The sequence below is a fragment of the Ailuropoda melanoleuca genome, chromosome 6, assembly GCF_002007445.2.
Source record: "Ailuropoda melanoleuca isolate Jingjing chromosome 6, ASM200744v2, whole genome shotgun sequence".
NCBI lineage: Eukaryota > Metazoa > Chordata > Mammalia > Carnivora > Ursidae > Ailuropoda > Ailuropoda melanoleuca.
The window spans coordinates 32,845,643-32,868,738 of NC_048223.1; the positions used below are offsets into that span (position 1 = coordinate 32,845,643).

A 23,096-nucleotide genomic window follows, 5' to 3' on the forward strand; every position below is an offset into this window, starting at 1 on the left:
AGGAAGGAAGGAAGGAAGGAAGGAAGGAAGGAAGGAAGACAAACGTGGCTACTTGACTCAGGTACTGAAATTTTATTTAGTTTTAGTAAATATGTATTTAAAGGCCATATGTGACTGTAGCTACCGTACTGGGCAGCATAACCTTAGAGTCACAGGCATATTAATCATGCTTATAAAACATGCTAACCAAAAGTTAGGTGTTTTAAAAGGGCCAATAATACCCCAGGTGAGAGAAAAGCAATTTGCCCCTGGTTTCTCTGAAATAAAAATATAATGGCTCTTCTACCTGCTAAATAATTAGGCAAAAAGAAGCAGCAACCATCTCCTGCTTCTACTGTTTCTGTACAATGCACACCATGGGTTTACTTTCCACCAGCAGCCAGAGTGATCCTTTGAAAAGGTCAAGCAGATTACATCACTCCTCCGCTCAAACTCCCCCTCCAGCCTCTTTCCATCCCACTCAGAATGAAATTCAAAGTCCTGACTCCCGCTGAATGAGAAGGCCCCACAAGATCTAACTCTGCCTTCCATCTCCTATCAGTCTGGCCCTCCTCTTCACTCTTTTCCAGCCTCTTTGCCCTCCCTCTACATTCCTGCCTCAGGACATGCACACTTTCTGCTCCCTGAGTAGGTAACACTCTCCTGTCTTACCAGAGCCATTCCCTAACCACTCCTAAAACAGCCCCCTGCCCCGCCCCTGCTCCCCGCCCCCTCCCTCACTGGGTTTTATAGGCACAGCCCTTAGCAGCACTGGAGCACTGGCTGTACAAGGATTTACTACTGCATCGTTGTCCTATTTAGCACCTAGTGCCTAAACAGGGGCTCAGGAGGTATTAGTGGGATGAATAAAAGACAACTTACAGCACAATTTTGTTGGTTAAAGAGAATGGGAAAAACTGCTTTTTTTTTTTCTTGATGTGTGCATTTAGACATCCAAACCAAATATCACCCCAACTGATTTTTCATTTGTCATTAATTTTCTTATTTCTAATTATCCACAAACAGAAGACATGCTCAATATCAATGTTTGGATTTTTTTTTTTTCAATTTTTGGATTTTTAAGTAAGAATCTTATTATATGTTAAATCAGAATTATTTTTCCTAAAGCATGTCCACTTAAAAGTCACTGAGAAGTACTATATGTAAAAACTTCTTTTTATACAACTTTCTACATCTATAACATCTAACTTTAGAACACGACATATTAACATGAAATCGAAATATGTCAAAGAAGAGTACTTTCTGGAAGCAGATTAAATAGTCATATGAATGACATGTAACAGTTAAGACTAAACTGGAAGCTCCTGTATAGCTGTGGGCTAGCATAGGTAACTAGTGACCATGGAGAAGATTCCAGATCTGCCTCAACAGATAGAAGCTAATAAAATTACTCTGTCAATGTTTTCTTGGCTTTTGGCTGAGTTCTACTCTCCAAGATCCATATATTCACTCCTACCAATTCATTATTTCCATTAGAATATGGAATCCGCACTACTATTTTCTAATATAAATATGCCAAAGGCTAAGTGAGAATTCGGTAACTGAACAGCTGGTTTATATTTTGATAACACAGATTTTTATTTTGAATTGACATCAGAAACACCCAAATTATACTTAGAAAACCCCTTGACAGGAAAGCACCCCCTTACCTTTCTAACTATAATCTTAAAATTATGGACTCCCCCCCTCAGTTTAAAAGGCTAAATATTGAGACTATATATACTAAAACTGTTACCTTTCGGACAGGTGGTTTAGTTACAATGTCTTCAAAATTATCTTCTGCTTTTAATGTTTGAAAATTTTCATGTAATATTCCTATTTTCTTATCATTATCCCACCCTGCTGGACTGGAAAGAAACACATATGATAAATCTCAAACATTTATACAGTCATTCCTTCATTAAATCCATGATCATATTAAAGGGAACAAATCTGATCAATTAGGAAAAACTAATCAGCTTTTAGGGTGCCTGGGTGGCTCAGACGGTTGAGCGTCTGCCTTTGGTTCAGGTCATGATCCCAGGGCACTGAGTCTTGCATTGGGCTCCCTGCTCAGCGGGAAGTCTGCTTCTCCCTCTCCCTCTGCTCCTCCCCCAACCCTGCTGGAGCTATCTCAAATAAATACATCCAATCTTTAAAAAAGCCCAAAAACCTAATCAGCTTTTTAAATATAATGCTCAAGTTATAGTTTACTAATTTCTACTTAAAAAGGCTCTTAATCTTTCTGATTTCAAAAGTGCCCAGTTTTGGGGGTTCTTTGGAGGGGGGTCTGGTCAATTATTTTTACCTCTCAATGTATTCACATAACTTTTTGAAGGCATGTCTAGATTATACACTGGGTCCTTTATGTATCAAAACCAATAAAAAAATAACTAAATACACTGGTATCTGCACTCAACAGTTTAGCTATATATAACAGCAAGGCCTTCCAAAGGGGGCTCAGGCCAGCAATAAATTAACAGGCAAAGATAAATAGATCACGGCAGGTTATAAATAAAACAATCTAGAAGATAGTCTCACCTACTCATTGTGGAGAGGTCTACCGGTCTCACCTCAAAACCAAAAAATGAGGATTCACCATCAAATTGCAGCAATAACACACGATAATACACCGAAGAGGATACTTACATAAATACTGCATCTTTTTCCACAACAACAGCAGGAATCTTATAGGGAAATCCATACAGTTTCTGAACGATATATTTATATACTAAATCTATATTTTTGTTTTCTTTTACTGACGTGTAAATAAGCGCTGCACCATCTGAATAATACCGTTAAAGAAATTTTTGGACAAATTCCAGGAACAGGTACCATAAAATTCGGTGTTCTCAGCTTAACCGTTACATGCACAGTAGTTTCAAAAATCATTCCAAAAGGTACGTTATAGGGTAGTCAAGAATTTCAAAAGTATAAAATACATATAGGCTAAAACGCAAATAAAACAATCTTTATATTATCGACTGAATTTAGGAGGGCAAAAGTCCCATTAAGCCAAGAAAGTCAAGGTAATTTAGTAATACTGACACTGCTACTACCTCTCCATTTAAAGCACAAGAGGTAATTGGCTTTGTTTTTCACCTTCCTAAACTGCATGAAGGAGGGATATTATTTATCAACTATTTTGCCTACACTTTCAAAAAAAAAAAAAGGTGTATACTAGTATCTCTTGTGGTTTTCACTAGCCCCAGGAATGAGAACTTCAGGAGCAAAGCTCAGGAGACCTACTGAAGAGAGATGAACCAACAGGTACCACCAGGAAACTTTCAGGCATGATTCAAGGCAAAAGTTGATTTCATGATCAAACCTTGAGGTAACACGACTTCCCAGGAGGATGCATTAATTAAAGCAGACCCTGCCAAATGACACGGTAGATCCAAAGATCAAGAGAAGCTGTGGAAAAGGGGCAATGTGACTACCGACAGATGATGTGGTCGGCGTGGCTATCAGACATTCTATGGCCACTGCTAAGGACCACGCTCTAGCACTGCCCCCTGTGTCGTGAGATGGTAACTTAGACCAAGGGGAAATGCTGGGAATGGTCACACTTCTACTTCTGAACAGGGATACTCATATTTACTAGCGCACGAATCAAGGCTTATGAAGCTAAAAGTGGTATTGGTAAATACGACTTCTCGTAAAACCTGACAGAAACAAACATTATCATCTTAAGTAAAAGCTTAATTGTATGAATTTTTCATTAATGGGTGATCTTTTCTCATGAGAAACAACTTATAGCTGAAAAATTTGCATTGTAATTAACATTTTAAAAACTTAAAAATAAAGCCACACTATCTTGAAGTGACTTCTCAGTTCGTATTCTTTTAAGATCAGTGGGCTCTACTAAAGGTCTGTAATTATTTTAGTGGACAGTCTCCTTCCTGATTACATTTTTGTATGTACACTTTCAAGAAGAGCATTAAATAAATGTTTAAAGAGACTGCCTGTTCCCAAATTTGCTAATCTTCAAAAATAACAAAAACGTCTATAGACATTTACTTCAATTACTCCCACTTTTTGTCCTCTTTTTAAAGTCTCTTATGTAGATAAATGCCCTTCAATTCAACCCAAATCAACTGTTATGTGACAGGAGAAAAGAAAGGGCCACGGAAAGGACAAAGTACTGAGGGGAAAAGGGAAACTGTCAGTGTCAAGTGATTCTATTCATTACTCAGCTAGGCTTCTTGCAAGTGATCCTTAAATTCAACTTCCATTAATGAAGATGGAAAAGCTACGGACACTATAAACGTGTATATTACTTATGATTCCTATCTATCCTGATGTCACCATTTCTTCACTTTTCAGACACAAAAGCTTTGGTTAGGGAATGCAACCGCAGACTCTCTGATCCAAGAGGGGTGAGTGAGAACGGCTCTCCTCAGTGCACTCAAGCTGTGGCACAGTTTTCAATAGCAAATTCTCTTAAAAGCATTCAGGTACAACCCTCATTTTATCCTTCTTTTAGCTGTGAATGTTATTCAGTGGCTCCTCTAATCCTTGCAACCTAGACAAGATTCGTTATATTAGGTTTTCTAACCTTGTGATCATCAAAATAACCCAGAAAGCTTTTTAAAAGTAGAGATTCTTCAGCCTCACCTTGAAATGTTCCAATTCAGCAAGGCTTAGCTGGGCACAGTCAGATTTGGAAACCATTGCATCAGACTATGTGTAAGAGATGGTAACGTAGTGAACATATTAAAAATGGGAGCACACAAACCTAAATATTGATCATGCCCCAATACCATTCCCAATAAATGAATACTGCTTTGTAATCAGAATGTTTACAATGCCAACTCATTAGAATTTTCCACAAAAGACTGATACTTGATAATGATTTTGCTTAAGCATAATCCTTTAAAACACAGCAAATCAAAGATACATAATTCAATACTTGCTGTTATAGCTCAAAATAACCCACATATAAATGATTTGGGAGCTAAAATGAAATTTCTAACCAGAAGCAGGAGGAAAAAAGTTTATAGAATTTCTGAAGTCCATCAATTTAATTCCCTTAATTGAAAAAAGCAAACAACAGGTAAGGTACATTGCATTGATCAATGCGGGAAAAGGATACACTGTAAACAAAACTTCCGGATATGCGACTGAATAAAATCAAAATGTTCATCTCTGTAGTCATGTTCTTTCTCCAATATACTAATGGCATCACACTGTTGAGTTAAAATAATTAAAAAAAAACCAATAAGAACATTAACTTTAATCAAAGTTAAATACAATGATTTAAATAGTTTTGGGTGGGGAATATCACTCTGACATGATGACTGAATATCAGAATATTAGAATATCAGTTACTCCTATCTGTCTAGATTCTTTTAGTTGGAGTCAAGACTAAGGAATAATTTTCTTTGAAAAGTACTAATGTCTATGTTCTATTGAATGTTGAAAACGCCAAAGAGAAAGTTGTGGTACATAAAGGAATGAAGAATAACAGGACAAGCAGATGGCTGCTCATACTTGCTGACTCAACTCCTTTTGACTTAAGCGAAGTTTTGAAGTTCTAAACTCTATTCTAGTTCTATAAACAATTTGTATATCCAGGAGTCCACACACCTTTCCCTATTTCCTCTTTGCTCCTCTGTTTATCTGATAACTCTTAACTGACCTTCATTTTTATTCTGGTTCCTTTGTTCACTCTTACTACAATCTTACCAACAGGAAAAAAAAAAAAAAAGAGAGAGAGAGAGAGAGAGAGAGAATGACAGGCTGTTTTTGAACTGTTGTCTCCTGTACAGTCAATGAGATGATTCTGAATTCTGCTTGCTACAGAAAAATGTTACAAAAAAATAAACATGATATCCAAATTACGTCACCAAAACCCTTTGGAACTGAAGGTATGAAATCTAAAAATAACCATTTAACAATAATGTACATTATACCTAATATTAGTTTGGGGTCAAATCTGATATGCAATTTTTTGTTATGCATATATATATCATACAGCAGAGTCTCTTTGTATAAACATGATATAGGATGTTTGTCCATTTTATAGAACACAGAGTAATTACTCCAAATTACTAAAGATATTTATAATAATTGTATTGTTGACTTATGATACTTTTAGTGGAACATATTTAAATGAAGTAAGAGGATCTGGACCTAAGGCAAGACTCTTAACTCTCTCTGAATCTCAATTTCCACAGTCTTAGAGTTGAACCGCCGTTATTTCTCCGTCCAAGGATACCTCTCCCATCCCCCTACATATTTTAAAAGCTCTTAAGCTAATACAAAACTGATGATTGTCTTAGAGTCTGTGAAATACAGTAGATAATCTCTTTTGGCTCAAAAATCTTATGCATCGACTCATTTGATACTAATTCAGGTCCCTTTAAGCTTAACATTTTTCCTTTGAAAATAAGAGGTTTTTATAAGAGGCAAGTTGTAGTGTAAAACGGGAAGTATCTGCTAACAAACAGCTCTTTGTCAAACAAAATAAAACAAAAACATACCACACAAAAAAAGATTCTAGTGTGAGAATTTAAAAATAGTTTTACAGTTTTACACCACAATCACTATTTGAAAAGCAGATACCAGATTTTGATTTAATTATTTTAAATGCTACCCCATCCCTTTATTATTGATAATTTTTGTAGCGTTTAAAATAAAACTTAAGCTAGATTAAAAATTTTTTATCATTTTTATTCCAAAGAGTAAGTGCCATACCTCCCTTCAATTACATGTGCAAGTTTTTACATGTTACAGAAAACACAAATAATTTTAGATCTCAAAAAGGTTTCTATGTTCTGTCATTTCCTTAATATTCCATGACTTATAAACAATAAAGACATACTACTTAGGACCAAATGGGAAGAAGATGAACTTGAACTAGAAATTATTTTTAAAGGGAATTTGATTTCATTATAAAGTGTAATGGAACTAAAGTAACAGAATTTGGTAATAATCCTATCAGAACCTCTTTAATAAATAAATAAAAAGCCCTTGATAACTGCGTCATCAACTTTACATAATGAGTGCTGGTAGGTGTTTAAGTTTATTTTATTTTAAGTGCATAACCTTCTGATATTAGGATATTAGTGTATCACAATTTAATGTATTTTATAAAAATTAATACCGAAGTTATCATCTTACCTGTAGCATTTCTACTTAACTGACAGGACAATGAAGTCTAACTGAAATTAGGAATATGAAATTCAATCACAAACAGAGTATGTGAAGTAACATTTTCTTTCAAAGAAACTATGATTAAGATCATAAAACCAACGTGTGATTATTATTCAATATTTTAAACTATTATCTCTATTTGTTAAAAAAAAAATTATCTAGGAAAGCTAGTGTGTCAACTCCAAAAGAAGGTGAGAAAACAAAACAGTTGTTCATCCTTGGTTAATACGAGTAGTAGAATCTCTAGGAAGGAAGCTAACCTTTGTGCAAACTACTAGTACTGGGATGCCCAAGTTATGTGTAAGTGTGTCTGCACCCAGAGGTAAAACCACACTGTCGTCTTTGTCTTCCTGCGACCCAGTATTTCTTCTCTGAGGAGAGGCTGGAAAATCTTCTCCCGGCTCTACATATTCTTGGAAGTCTCTAATCACTGAAAATCAAAGTAAATAATTTAATACATCGTTTAGAAATTGCTTTATTTCAGCAGGTAGCTTTTTCTGCCATGATCTAAATATGTATTTTATGAGATTTTATACTTAGTCTCGTGTAAGAGAAGAAACAAAAAGGGTTTGAAAAATCTGTTTCAAAGAAGGACAGAAACACTAGACCCACATTAATTATTAGGAGGCAGAGTACAACAGTGAGTGGCTTCAAAGAGTGAGGTTCAATGTAAGCCCAGTTCTGTCTGTACAAATTACTTTGGGTAAGTCACAATCTAGCTTTGCTTCTCTATATTCTCTAATTCACAGAGGGCACTGAGAGGATAAAAAATAGGTGTGTGTGTGTGGGCAGGGGCGGGAGTGTTCCACAGTTTAAAAGTCAGTAGGTTAAGTGTCTCCCTTCGGCTCAGGTCATGATCCTGGAATCCTGGGACTGAGGCCCGCATTGGGCTCCATGCTCAGGGGAGCCTGCTTCTCCCTCTCCCTGCGCCCCTCCCTCTGCTTGTGCTCTCTAGCACTCTCTCTCTCAAATAAAATCATGAATGAATGAATAAAGGAAGGAAGGAAGGAAGGAAGGACGGAAGGAAGGAAGGAAGGAAGGAAGGTAGGAAGGAAGGAAGGAAGTCAGACCTAGATGATTTTCTAACATTACTTTCCTCTCTCTAAACCCTTTACTCAGGTCTTCTCCTTTTTACCTAGGTGCAATCCTGGGTCATATTCACTCTCTACCATAATCCTGGTAAGAATTAATGAGATATTACCAATGCTGATAAATTTTTAGAACTCATTTGCAAGCCTGTCAAAACCGCAACTTAACAAAAAGTTAATGTGGGGGCGCCTGGGTGGCACAGCGGTTAAGCGTCTGCCTTCGGCTCAGGGCGTGATCCTGGCATTATGGGATCGAGCCCCACATCAGGCTCTTCCGCTATGAGCCTGCTTCTTCCTCTCCCACTCCCCCTGCTTGTGTTCCCTCTCTCGCTGCCTGTCTCTATCTCTGTCGAATAAATAAATAAAATCGTAAAAAAAAAAAAGTTAATGTGAATGTATTAAGAGCCTTAACAATGTATACTTTGACTTACTGATTACTCTTTGATTACTTGTTGATTATTACTTGAGTAATTCTCAAGGAAATAATCAGTGATGCAGGATTTCTATATAAGGCTGCTTTCCATGTTTAAAAGCAAAATAACAAATCTGGAAACAAATTATCCACAGAATAGGATTTAAAACAGTATATGAGGGAATTCTACACAGAGCCATAAAGGAGGAAAACTGTCTTAAACTTACATGGGGTCAAGGAAGAGGGAACCTTGAACAGTTGAGCGCAGCTCCTCCAGGAACACAGGGGCATGCATACAACCCTAGCAGATCTGGTAGCTAATACCCTTCAAATCAGAGGCTGAAATCTAACAGTGGTTCTCAGGTTTTAGCATGCACCAGAGTAACTGACTGAGTTTGCGGGGGGCGGGGCTATGAATGTGTATTTCTGACAAGCTCCCAGCTCTACTGATACTGATGCTGCTGGTCCTGGGACCACAAATTGAGAACCAGTGCTATCGTATAAACTTAGGGAAAAAAAAAGACCCACAGGCAATGGCCAACAGGGAAAGACAAGTATAGACTAAAAGCAGTTACAAATTTTTTTTCCAGTGATTTAGGACATACATTCTCCTAAGTCTCTACTATTTCCTAGCATATAAATTCCAGTAAGCTATCAATTTTCCCCTAAAAGTTATAATCAGCTAGCAATAACAAAGAAAAGCAGCATTCCATCTGTGTATTTTCTTAAGCAAAGTACAACATTGGCAAATGAAGAGCTCTCAGTGAAATTAAGAACTGTGACAACTGGCTTACAATCTGTTAGAAATGACCTGTATCATTTTCATAATTTACTTGAAAATTTCCAATTTACATGGGCATATACAAAATATATACTTAGAAAATCATAAAACCAGCTTACCATCTTTATGTTGTTAACATTCTGGGGGCACATTTCATTTTGACAAGGTTGATAAGATTGCTCTACTTATTAAGAAATCGAAGTGCTAAAAATAAACAGCTGAAGAAAGATTCAATTTTTTTTACTCCTGAAAACCTACTTCTCAAAATGAACATTTATGGCCTTTTGACAAAGGAGAAAACACACCTCTACTGAAGAGTCTGCTATTATGTATAGGTTTCCAATTTAAAACTACATTAAAACCTAGCATATCAAATTGAATTTCAAAAGCAGTAGTCACATTATGTATCCTTCACTAAATCTTATTCAAAGTCAAAAATTCCTACAGTTACGACAGCTAGGACATCAGGTGTTTGAAATCTATATTAGTATTTCTAGACTACTCACACTTTTGCTCCATTTCTTTAATTTCTTCAGGAGGAATTTTCAATTTGTCAATATGTTCTCTAACAACACTTGCCCATTTCTGTAGAGAATCCAAAGCAGTCCAAGGCTTTGACATATCCACAACCAGCATAACTAGAGTATCCTTCAGAGAAATGGCATCCAGTGAAAATTTAAGGAGGCCCTTGTGATACAGGTCTCCATCTAAGATCCATACATTACATCTTGTTTGATCTATAATAGACAAAAGAGAGTTACCAAGGCAACAGGACTAAGTTATTTCATTATCCAACTAACAATACTACCTGGTATCTTAGGGAACCTCCATAGGAGAGGTCTCCTTTCACAAGGTTGGACTATTTAGGTCAAAGGCCTAGCAAACATTCAGGAAAATGATTTAACTGTCAACATAGAACACCAGCATCCTCTACTTCTTATTTCTCAATCCCAAATCACAGACATGAATTACATTGTTTTATTCTTACCACAGAATCTCTCTCTCCTTATCAGCAGAGACAGCCATGCATATTCAAGGTATTATACATAAAATGAAAAGGCAAGTGATGTAGACAAGAAAAAAAATGGCTGATCAGATTGAAAAAAGCTGGGGAACAGATGACATTTTTGTGTCAAAAATGAGAAGGTGAAAAGGGAGTCAACAAAACAACCCTAGGATACTATTATTTCACTATCTCAGGGGGGAAATGAACTGAAAAATTGAGATTCTTCAAGGAGAGCAAGAAAGCTAGTCTGCACACCGAAATACCTTAAGATGTTAAAAAATATCACTGTATGAATCCCAATCCAAACCAATAAAAATATGCCCACGCGTAACTATTCACTGACTAGCATGACAGACTAGGACTCCTAGTGAAAAGTGACACACTAAGAGAAGTCAAAGACTAATATGAGCAGCAGTGCACCTCTGGAAAGGCCTCAGGAAACTTGTTTTACATACAAATGACACTCACCTTCCCTGTCTTCATCATGAACATTTAAGTACAAATATTCCAACCCTCTTCCTTTCTTGTACTCTTCTATTCCCTGAATTTTTCTTATCAAGCTTGTTTTTCCAGCTCCATCTTCACCTGTAAAAGAGAGTAACTCTTTTTAATTATAATACGGATTATTTAGGAAGCTTTCTAGTGCTAAGTGAAAAACCCAACTGCAACTAATTTTAACCGAAAGGGTAATGTGATGGAAGATATCTAGGTAATTACACAGCCGAAGACGCAGACTTCACCTCCAAGATTCTTTGTCCTGGCGTCTCTGCCCTTCCTAAGTCTGGTTCTATCCTATTACAAATGGCTTCCTCTATGGGTATTTTTCAGGAAGTTCGACTCTTATGTCATCCCAGTTTACTATACAAGGAACAAAAGTCTCTCCCTACTGGCTTTCAGTCTGAAGAATCTCAGGTGAAGACTCTTAATTGGCCTGGTTTGGTCACCCACCCACCGGCCACACTTATGGAGGATGGATGGTACATCAAAGCTGACCAGGGCAGGAAATTGTGGCTGTAGCCTCACCAAAACCATGAAGTCATAAGAAATATTAGTAAAGGAGAGGGGTGGGGGTAGTAAATTGAACAAGAACAAGGGGAAAAGGAATGCAGAATGGACAAAAATGAAATGCAGACTTAAAAAATATTACATTAAAAATACTTTAATGAGTATTTAATAATATTTATATATTTATATTTTATAAATATAAAATATAACTATATATTTTATAAAAATATTTAAAATATTAATAGCAAAAACACAAACAACAAGTGTTAGCAAGGATGTGGAGAAAAAGGAACCCTCTTGCACTGCTGGTAGGAATGGAAACTGGTGCGGTCATTGTGGAAAACAGTACGGAGGTTCCCCAAAAAGTTAAAAATGGAACTACCTTCCCATCCAATAATCCCACTACTGGGTATTTATCCAAAAATACAGAAGCACTAATTCAAATAGACACCCCTGTGTTTACTGCAGCATTATTTAGCCAAACTATGGAAGTAACCCATGTGCCCATTGACAGATGAATGGATAAAGAAGATGTGGTATATATATACACACACACACACACACACTGGAATATTATTCAGCCATAAAAGAATGAATCTTGCCATTTGCAACAACATGGATGGAGCTAGAGAGTATAATGCTAAGCAAAGTCAGTCAGTCAGAGAAAGACAAATACCATACAATTTCACTCCTATGTGGAATTTAAGAAACCAAACAAGCAAAGGGAAAAAACAAGAGAGAGACAAACCAAGAAACAGAATCTTAACTATAGAGAACAAACAGGTGGTTACCAGAGGGGAGGCAGGGAGGATGGGTGAAATAGATGAAGGGGACTAAGAGTACACATTTATCGTGATGAGCACCCAGTAATGTATAGAATTGTTGAATCACTCTATTGTACACCTGAAACTAATAACACTGTGTGTTAATTACACTGGAATTAAGACAAAAAACTTGGGGGTCCTGGGTGGCTCAGTCAGTTAAGCATCTGAGTCTTGATCTCGGCTCAGGTCTTGATCTCAGGGTCGTGAGTTCAAGCCATGAGGCTGTGGAGCCCACTTAAAAAAATTTAAATTAAATTAAAAACTTATAAGAAAAAAAATGGGGAGTCGGGTGTGGGGATGGGCTAAAAAGGTGATGGGCATGAAGGAGGGCATGTGTTGTGATAAGCACTGGGTGTTATATGTACGTGATGAATCGCTAAATTCTACTTCTGAAATGGAACTACGGTATATGTTAACTTGAATTTAAGTAGAATCTTGGAAGAAAAAAAAAAAAAGAAAAAAACCCCTGCATCTTTATAAATACCTCAGATAAGAGGTAATTCCTAGAAATGGTAGGTAACAAATGAGATTTTATCTACAGAATAATTCTTCATTGGCCTTTTCAGATGTTTTATGAAACACGTCTATTTTCAAATGTCTGCATCTGCCATCAAGACAAATCACATCAGAGTTCATTTAGGTGTAGAAAAAAGTGACAGCTGCAGAAATTGATCATTTTGAGGCTTAAGACTTATGAAAAGAAGAAATGTGCTTAAAATATGTGTAAAATATGAATGTTCAATTTCAACCAACTGTAACTCCCAAATGTTAAAGTTGAAGAAAAGAGTAGTGGATAGAAGTTTTGCTCCCAGAAAAATTCTGTTTCAGGTAGCAGAGTGCTTCTTCAGACATCTTAAGAATCTTCTCTGTGCCAAGCATATAAGATGTTAGAATATTCTTCGGAATAAGATATTCTTCTGTTTTTGCCTTCATTCCATCTTCTCCTGAGAGCCAACAAGAGTCACACTCTTGAGAAGGTTGACTTGGATTCCCTTGAAAGGCTGGACTATTGCAATGCTCCCACAATCTTTGTGACTAGCCTGTTCTCAATGTTCTCATCTCTAAGTAGAGAGGATTTCATTAGATTTCCTTACAGCTTGCGTGTGTCTGTGAAATGTTCTTTATTCTCAATGTGTATACTTCCATTTTGTTACCAGAAGTGAGAAAATTTGAAATCGCAGGGTGGGGAAAAAAATCTCAAACTACCGCATTTACCATATTACATTTATTTGACAGTATACTCTTTTTCAAAATTAATGTTGTAAGATTTATCTTACAATGGCTCTCCAACGTGTTGAATATTAAGAGGCACAACTATTATCGTTTAAAAATTTCAGGAGAGAAGAAATTACCAAAACAAACTTTATTCCCAATCTTTAGAGGCAGAATCAAGAGAATAGGAACATAACCACCTGTCACTCAGAGGCAGCCCACAGAGAAGAATGCATTGCATCATTTTCTTTTTCTTCTGAAAATAGCAATGACCCCTGGAAGAAGGAATATCTTTTTCTTTTATGAGTCACAATGTAAAAATAATAAACAGTATTATCTTAATGGCCTCTAAAATAGCAGCACTGTTGCATACTGGAAAAGAGTGTGCTTTGAACTTAAATTTATATGAATTTAGATCCCGGCCCTTTCATTTCCTACCGATGAAACTTTGAATAAGATACTTATCTTTGGCAGTTCTGAGTTCCAGTATCCTCATGTGCCAAATGGGAGATAATCACCGTTGCCCATTACAGTCATAGTTATGTTAGAATTACTATTGCTTAGATGAGTGCAGCGGGCACTCTGGAAAATGTTTGCTGCTCCTGCTACAGAGATGGAACGGCAAGCCACTGATGGTCCCATCTGACTAGGATGTGGGCAAAGGGAGTAGTTACAGTCCTTTGGCTTTTGTTATATAGAAACACATGGACAGACTTGAAATTTTAGCCTTTTTCTGCCCTAACTTCTTAGGCTTTTGTCTTTCAAACCCATTAATACACAATAAAGTTTTTAAATACTCCCAAAGTGGATAAGGAAACAAAATTTATATCCTTCATTCAGGGATTTGTGAAACTCATTAATATTTTGGCAAAATTTCTGTTGTCTGAGACCAGATGTATCAGTGGCTGCCCTGCAAGAGGCTTAGGAATGTACATTTCATTATGGAAAGTGTAGAATTAAAAGGCACTGTAGTCACAGGTACTTTCTGGATACTGGGGATACAGCAGTAAACAAAACACAAAAATGCCTGTACCGCTGAAACTTTTGAGGGTAGAGGGTGACTAAGCAAAACACACACTATGTTAGTAAGTTCAATGGAGAAAAATAAGATGAGAAGGAACAGGAATGTAAGGGAGGTTGTGATTTTAAACGAGGTGGTTAGGAACGGCCTGCCCAAGGAAGTGATCTTTGAGAGAAGGGAGAAGTTTAGACAACATAGAGGTTTCGGAAGAGAGTATGTTCTAGGCAGAGGGAACAGCATATAGAAAGTCTTTGAGGTTGGAATCTTATATTAATAATTATAAAGGCGAGTGTCTGGGGGAAAGGTAACAAGAGAATGATACTGTTTTTTGTGCATATTGAAACGTGAGGTATTTATGGGACATCCAGGTAGTGATGACCAGTAAGCAGTTCAGGAGAGGCTGAGGCTGGAAGGGAACGTGTGGGTCACTAGTACAAGTGGTACTGAGGTTGTGTGTGGAGCTGCTCCTGGAGTTACATTCAGAGGGAGAAGAGTCGAAGGCTGAGAAAGGAACCCTGGGGAACACAAACATTGGGTGGGGACGGAAGAGAAGCCTGCGAGGAAGACTCAGGACCAGCCACCTCCAAGGTCCGTGGTAGAGCAGCAGAGGGCGATGTTACCGAAGCAGTGGCAAGGGAGAGCCTTCTCTGACTTCCGTATCTTCCTCTTCCTCTCTCTGCCTGGAGTACCGCTGTCCCCGCCGCAGGCTAACACCTTAGTTCAGGCCTACTTCATTTCTTGCTAGGACTCCATTAATATCTAGTTACCTAGTTTTCTTACTTCTAAACTTACCCTTGTCAGCCAGTCTTCCACACTTCTGCCCTAGCAGTCTTTCTAAAATACCTAAACACTGCCAGTGGCTCCTACAGTTCATGCATTCAAATTATTTGTCCTTTGTGAAAGGACACTTCTTTGCCTCCAGGCCTCTGTATATGCTTTCCTTACTGCCTGGAATGATTAACTGTCCAGGGTTCATTAAACACTACAAGATCTGGCTAAAGTATTACCTACCGTCTCTACAAAGCCCTTTCTGATTTCCAGGCAAAACCAAGGATATTCGCTTAGGGCTGGCTTCCTGGTTTGTTGCCTATCTCCAGTGTAGTCCTAATGACAGTATCTTGAAATTGTCTCTTGCTTGTTTTCCCTATCCAGTTTATAAGCCTCCCAGAGGACAGTGGCTTTGATATAAGGATCTTTGTATTCCTAGTGCATAGTGCAGTAAATGTCTAACTTGATGGTTCTCAAAATGTGGTACCTACACTAGCAGCATCAGTAACACTGGTTATTTGTTAGAAATGCAGATTCTTGGACCCCCACCCCAGAAATCTAGGAGGGGAGGCCCAGCAACATGTGTTTAATAAGCCCCCCAGGTGAGTGTGGCACTTTTGAAAACCGTTAGTCCAGTGAAATGAATGACGGACATGTACTCAGAGGAATAAACTGTGGTCTCAGAAGTAGGGGAGAACTCTTCAACTTCAGTCCTTAGAAAAAGGAAATAGCCAGGGCACCTGGGTGACTCAGTGGGTTGGACGTCTGCCTTCAGCTTGGGTCACAGTCCCAGGGTCCTGGGATCCAGCCCCATGTCGGGCTCCCTGCTCGGTGGGGAGTCTGCTTCTCCCTTGCCCTCTACCTACTACTCCCCCTGCTTATGCTTCCTCTCTCCCTGTCTCTCTCTCTCCCTCTCTCCGTCAAATAATAAATGAATAAAATCTTAAAAAAAAAAAAAAAAAAGGAAACAGCCATGTTCTCGTGATGGCTACGAGAACTTAAAATATAGCATATGTAGTTAAGATTGCATATTTGATGTCATGAATTTGGGCTCAAAACCTATTTGGAGGCTATGGATTTAAACCTTTACAATTAGAATTAGATAAACTAAAAAGAAGACACAAACTTGTTATCTGAAAAACAATTCCATAAATTTTTCTTTAAAATTCCATTAGCCAACATATATTACATCATTAGCTTCAGATGTAGAATTCAATAATTCATCAGTTGCATACAACACCCAGAGCTCATCACATCACATGCTCTCCTTAATGCCCGTCATCCAGTTACCCCATCCTCCCCCACGCCTCCCCTCCAGGAACCCTTAGTTTGTTTCCCAGAGTTAAGAGTCTCTCATGGTTTGTCTCCCTCTCTGATTACTTCCCGTTCAATTTTCCCTCCCTTCTCCTATGATCCTCTGCACTGAAGAACCAGTCCATAGTATCACCACTAGAGATAACCAAATCAGTGACTATTTAGAGGTGATATTATTACGGTTTTGGGTCTTTTGTTTACGCTTAGCTATATGTTTTTTTAAATTCAGAAACCTTTATATTTAAGTCATTTGAAATATTAAAAAGGATTTGAAATAAACCCATCTGATTCTGACCCTTTTTTAAGGTATCTTTTTATTTTCTAACATCTAAAATAGGAATTAAAAGAAAAGATAAATCTTGGGTTATATTAAATGAAGTTTTATCTGATCACCGCCTATTTTTACGGATGCACATATACTTTAGAAAATTAGATCAACAATTTCATTGTTGATTTAAGCTTCTATTACAAGTCTGGGCACTAAGTTTTTGCCTATAATATATAACATTGTTTCTGTAAGATAATAAGTTTTCAGTTGGTGTCAATTTAACTTAGAGGACTCCTTTCAGTAAAGTAGTCTGTCATAAGAGAAATTGTGATTCTTTTCTTTCTAGTTCTAGAATAGACTCAGATTTTTTAAATTAATAAACTTTGGGTTATTTTATTTATTTTTTATTTTTTAGAAAAAGACAGCACATATGTGCAAGTGGTGGCGGAGGAGGGAGAGGGAGAGAGAGAATCATAAGCACACTCCATGCTCAGCGCAGAGCCCAATGCGGGGCTTGATTTCACGACCCGAGCCAAAATCAAGAGTCAGACACTCAAACAACTGAGTCTCTTAGGTGCCCCAATAAACTCTATTTTTTAGTGGAGTTTTAGGTTCACAGCAAAATTGAGTGAGAAATTCAGAGAATTTATGAATATCCCGTCTCCACATCCATACAACCTCCCTGACTCTTGACACGGTAGTACATTTATTACAGTCACTGAACTCACGTTGACACGTCATTATTACCCAAAGTCTGTTGTTCACGTGAGGGTTCATACTTGGTGTTGTACATTATATGGGTTCTGACAAACGTATAATGACATGTAGCTGCCATTACAGTATCATACAGAACAGTTTCACTGCCCTAAAAATCCTCTGCTTTGCCTATTCAGACTCTTTAAAAGATAAAAAAGTTTTCATGGATCTCCTCACACGGTGATTGAAATTATTCTTATTATGTCCAGTGCTCCTGCATACTGAAGTGACTAGATAGAAATGCCTTAAATTCTACTTGTGTACAGTTCTTAAACAACTACTTGAAAATACTATAAATTAAATGCCATAAAAATGATAAGAGTTGAAAAATTCAAATTAGCAATCAATATAACAAATGATGTTTTGCTTAAATTAAATGCCAGTGTTGGGTTTAATAGAAGCATTTATATATTTTTCACTAGTTAACTTTATTATTTCCATTTTAAGCATGATGGATCATCATGGGGACAATCATTGTCATTATCATACTACTACTATTTTCAACCCAATCTGTTATTTTGTTGGTCCATTTTAATAGTATACTGCAAAAAATAGCACTGAAAAAGAAGTACTTATTTAATGACAAGTTTTTTATTGCCTGTTTAAGGTGATACTTATTGCTCTGAAGTGTTGGAAAACAGTTCATAAAAAGAACCAGTCTGGCCAATACAACTGAATATAGTACTGCCTGTTCTGGGATACTTTCTTTCGTGTTTGACAGATGTGTGTGTCCTCTCTCTGTTCTGTCTGCATTACTTGGCCTCAGCCTGTCACTAGCGGGTCTATGAACACCTATGCAGAAGTGAGTACTGCAATCTTGTGGAGCATTTAGATCTAAAGATGGTCATTCAGAAAATCCAAGACGTAATCTTTTTTTTAAAGTTTAACATGAAAATGAAAACAATTTTTAAATTTTCAGAGAACTCATGAATATTCTCTACGAATAAGTCCTTAGATCTAAGAAACTCACCTTTATTATAAGTATTTTTAACATGATATCGCTAATAACTAAGCTCAAGAGACAATAATATGTAGTATTTAAACAGATTTACAATATTAAAAAAATCCCTACCAAAACACTGAATAGCTAGCCTAGTTTTAAAGTTTTTAAACTTGTGCCAAGTTTATTTTTTTTAAAGATTTTATTTCTTTCAGAGAGAGAGAGAGAGCTCTCTAGCACACCAGCAGAGGGAGGGGTAGAGCAAGAAGCAGAGGAGGGAGCCCAAAGCAGGGCTCGATCCCAGAACCCCGATCCCAGGACCCCCGGGATCATGACCTGAGCTGAAGGCAGATGCTTAACTGACTGAGCCACCCAGGTGCCCTATAACTTACGCCAAGTTTAAATCACATAATTTCTTGCTACTAATATTTTTTATTAAGTTCTTTAATTTCACACTAGTTAACACACAGTGTTATTAGTTTCAGGTGTACAATAGAGTGATTCAACAATTCTATACATTAGTCAGTACTTATCATGATTCATGTGTACTCTTAGTCCCCTTCATCTATTTCACCCATCCTCCCTACCTCCCCTCTGGTAACCACCTGTTTGTTCTCCATAGTTAAGAATCTGTTTCTTGGTTTGTCTCTCTCTCGTTTTTTCCCTTTGCTTGTTTGGTTTCTTAAATTCCACATAGGAATGAAATTGTATGGTATTTGTCTTTCTCTGACTGACTGACTTTGCTTAGCATTATACTCTCTAGCTCCATTCATGTTGTTGCACATGGCAAGATTCATTCTTTTATGGCTGAATAATATTCCAGTGTGTGTGTATATATATACCACATCTTCTTTATCCATTGCTTCCATAGTTTGGCTATTGTAAATAATGCTGCGATAAACACAGGGGTGTATTTCTTTGAATTCGTGCTTTTGTATTTTTGGGTAAATACCCACTACTGTGATTACTAGAAGGTAAGGTAGTTCCATTTTTAACTTTCTGAGGAACCTCCATACTGTTTTCCACAGTGCCTGCACCAGTGTGCATTCCTACCAACAGTGCAGGAGGGTTCCTTTTTCTCCACATCCTTGCCAACACTTGTTGTTTCTTGTGTCCTTGATTTTAGCCATTCTAAGAAGTGTGAGATGATATCTCATCTCATTGTAGTTTTGATTTGCATTTCCCTGATGACCAGTTATGTCTCTGTTTGGTCATTTCTAAGTCTTGTTTGGAGAAATGTCTGTTTATGTCTTTGGGCCATTTTTCTTTCTTTCTTTCCTTTTTTTTTTTTTTTTGGATCTTCTGCCCACTTTTCAATTGGATTATTTTTTTTATTTTTTGGGTGTTGAGTTGTATCAGTTCTTTTTTTTTTTTTTAATAGATTTTATTTATTTATTTGACAGGAGAGCCAGCGAGAGAGGGAACACAAGCAGGGGGAGTGGGAGAGGAAGAAGCAGGCTCATAGCGGAGGAGTCTGATGTGGGGCTCGATCCCATAACGCCGGGATCACGCCCTGAGCCGAAGGCAGACGCTCAACCACTGTGCCACCCAGGCGCCCCTCTATCAGTTCTTTATATATTTTGGATACTAACCCTTTACCAGATATGTCATTTGCAAATATTTTCTCCCACTCAGCAGGTTGCCTTTTAGTTTTGTTGATTATTTCCTTCACTGTGCAGAAGCTTTTTATTTTGCAGTGGTCCCAAAGTTTATTTTTGCTTTTATTTCCCTTACGTTAAGAAATATATCTAGAAAAATGTTGCTATGGCCAATATCAGAGACATTACTGCCTGTAGGATTTTTATGGTTTCAGGTCTCACATTTAGGTCTTTAATCCATTTTGAGTTCATTTTTTTATATGGTTTAAGAAAGTGGTCCAGTTTCATTCTTTTGAATGTTGCTTTCCAGTTTTCCCAACACCATTTGTTGAAGAGACTTTTTTCCCATTGCATATTCTTTCCTGCTTTGTCAAAGATTAATTGACTATACAGTTACAGGTTTATTTCTGGGTATCCTATTCTGTTCCATTGATCTATACATCTATTTTTGCACCAGTACCATACTGTCTTGATTACTACAGCTTTGTAATATAACTTAAGTCCAGAATTGTGATACCTCCAGTGTTGTCTTTCTTTTTCAAGATTGCTTTGGCTATTTGTCTTTTGTGGTTCCATACAAATTTTAGGATTGTTTATTCTAGTTCTGCGAAAAACGCTGTTGGTATTACAAAGATGTAGTCTTGTTCTACTGTTCTATACATCTTCTAATCACATTATTCGTCAGACTATTTTTTTCTCTTTTTATGTTTTTAGGCACTTAACCCATGGCCTCTGCCTGGCTCTCTTCTCAGTATACAAACATGCTCCTCAAAAGTGAGCATCCACTAAATTCGTACCACACACCATCCCATTCCTCATCCTGCAGCAGAGTGATCTTCCTCCAACAATCTCCTCATGCCACTTCTCCCTCTTAAGACCCTTCAGGGTATTCTGGTTAATGATACACAAAAGCTGAAGTATTTAGAGTGAAGCAAACTAGTATCAGCAACTTACTTTGTAATGCATAAAAAAAAAAAGGGGTGGAACAGTGAACTGCTTATGTGATAAAGCAAACATAATTAAGTTTAATGGTAGAATCTAGGTTTGGGTATATGAGTATTCACTGTAAAATTCCTTTAACATATTTGTAAGTTTCATAAGATGTCAGGAAAAACCCTCGGGGTCTTCCTGCTGCTCTTGCCATAAAGTATAAACTATAAAACGCAATGTTCCTTACAATAGCACCTAATTTTTCTGCCCCTCTCCCACCACATCCCAGAACCCACGTGCTAGGCTCCAGCCATTCACAACTTCTCGCAGAGCACTAAGAGGGTGCTCTCTCCCAACTCTTGAATCTTCACACATGCTGTCATTTCTTTCTGGAATATTCTTCCTTCCCCTCACATGTGGGAGAGCCGCAGCTTATCCTGGTCTCAGTTTAGGTTCCCTCAGGAAGCTTTCTTTGCCTCCCTAAGTCTGGTTAAGCGCTCTCCCTCACACTCCCAACAACATACTGTACACTGAAGACACTGTGGTGTAGCGTGTCAGCTCATTTATGGGTTTTCTTCAGCAGAATGTAAGTCTGCCAAGCCTGCCCCCCTTCAATCAACAAATATTCTTTGGGCAAGTTCTCTTAACAGTAAGCAGGATATAAAGTCCTTGCTTTTAAGATACTTAAGGATAAGAAATTATCCTATTCTTAACAGACACTGTCCCTGCTTGCTCAACAAAAACAGAAACCATGTTGTCTTAGTCTTTTTGGGCTGTTAAAACAAAAACGCCATAGGCTAGATGGCTTTTAAACACAGAATTTATTTCTCACAGTTCTGGAGACTGGGAAGTTCAAGATGAAGGCATTGGCAAATCTGACGTCTAATGAGGGCTTGTTTCCAGGATCATAAACAGGTGTCTTCTCACTGTGTCCTCACATGGTAGAGGGTTGAGAGAGCTCTCTGGTGTCTCTTTTATAAGGGCCCCAAAACCATTCCTGAGGCCTCTGTCCTCATGACCTAATCATCTAGGAAAGACCGCAGGTCCTAATGCCATCACACTGTGGGGTAGGATTTCCACATATTAATTTGGGAGGCACACATTCACCCTATACTACCCAATATAGTCAGAAGATCCTTTACCAACGTTCATTATCTCTTAATCACAACTACAGTCTCTATTTTCGTAACTATACTTCCTCTGTAATTACTTGTCCTGGACCTTTATCCACAACCTATAAAAATAGATTAAAATCCATTCATATCTATAAAACTCAAGTGGCTACCTCTCAATAACAGATCAATTAATTGTGTAACTCATAATACACACCTCTTTCACCAAACTTAGAAAAGCTTGCTGAGTTGTCAGTACTCAGATGCCTTGCCATAGCCAAGATGAACTATGTTTGACATATTAAAAAGTCCATCATGAACTCCTTCTCTTTATTCAATTATGCAATTAGAAGGATTAAAAAATATTTAAATGCAGGATACCTGTATTTGGCATTGACAGACATTTAAAAACCATCTTTACTGGCCAAACCATTCAAGAAACAGAAGTCACTAAATTCCAAGTTATTTTTAGAAAACAAAATAGAACCTAATAGTTTGAAAACTAAAATAAAAGAAAAATAGCTATATACATACTTAATTCTAAGCAATTAACATACCTTTAAAGCGGCAAGGAGGGCAATGGGGCTTTTGTGGCTTCACACCCAAAGTAATCTACAGATTCAATTCCATCCCTATCAAAATTCCAGTGGCATTTTTCACAGAAATAGAACGAACAATCCTAAACTGTGTATGGAACCACAGAAGACTCTGGATACATCAAAGCAATCTTGAGAAAGAAGAACAAAGCTGGAGGCATCATGCTCCCTGATTTCAAATTCTATTACAAGTTACAGTCATTAAAACAGTATGGTATTGGCATAAAAACAGACACATATACCAATGGAACAGTACAGAGAGCCCCAAAATAAACCCAAGCATATATGGTCAATTAATTTATGACAAAGGAGTCAAGAATATACAATA

General features: G+C 37.4%; 1 protein-coding gene across 2 annotated transcripts in view; it reads right to left on the bottom strand.

The window, feature by feature from the left end:
• Positions 1-23,096, bottom strand: part of DYNC1LI1 (dynein cytoplasmic 1 light intermediate chain 1) — a 46,938-nt gene that overhangs the window by 11,610 nt on the left and 12,232 nt on the right. Inside the window, exons 3-8 of one of the 2 annotated variants that reach the window (XM_034662128.1) lie at positions 10,893-11,009; positions 9,925-10,155; positions 7,398-7,567; positions 5,075-5,168; positions 2,629-2,764; positions 1,736-1,847 (exon numbers count right to left, since the gene is read on the bottom strand). In XM_034662128.1, coding sequence (XP_034518019.1) covers positions 1,736-1,847; positions 2,629-2,764; positions 5,075-5,168; positions 7,398-7,567; positions 9,925-10,155; positions 10,893-11,009 — 860 coding nt within the window. The remainder of the gene's footprint in view (positions 1-1,735; positions 1,848-2,628; positions 2,765-5,074; positions 5,169-7,397; positions 7,568-9,924; positions 10,156-10,892; positions 11,010-23,096) is intronic. The other variant, XM_034662129.1, reaches the window with a different exon arrangement.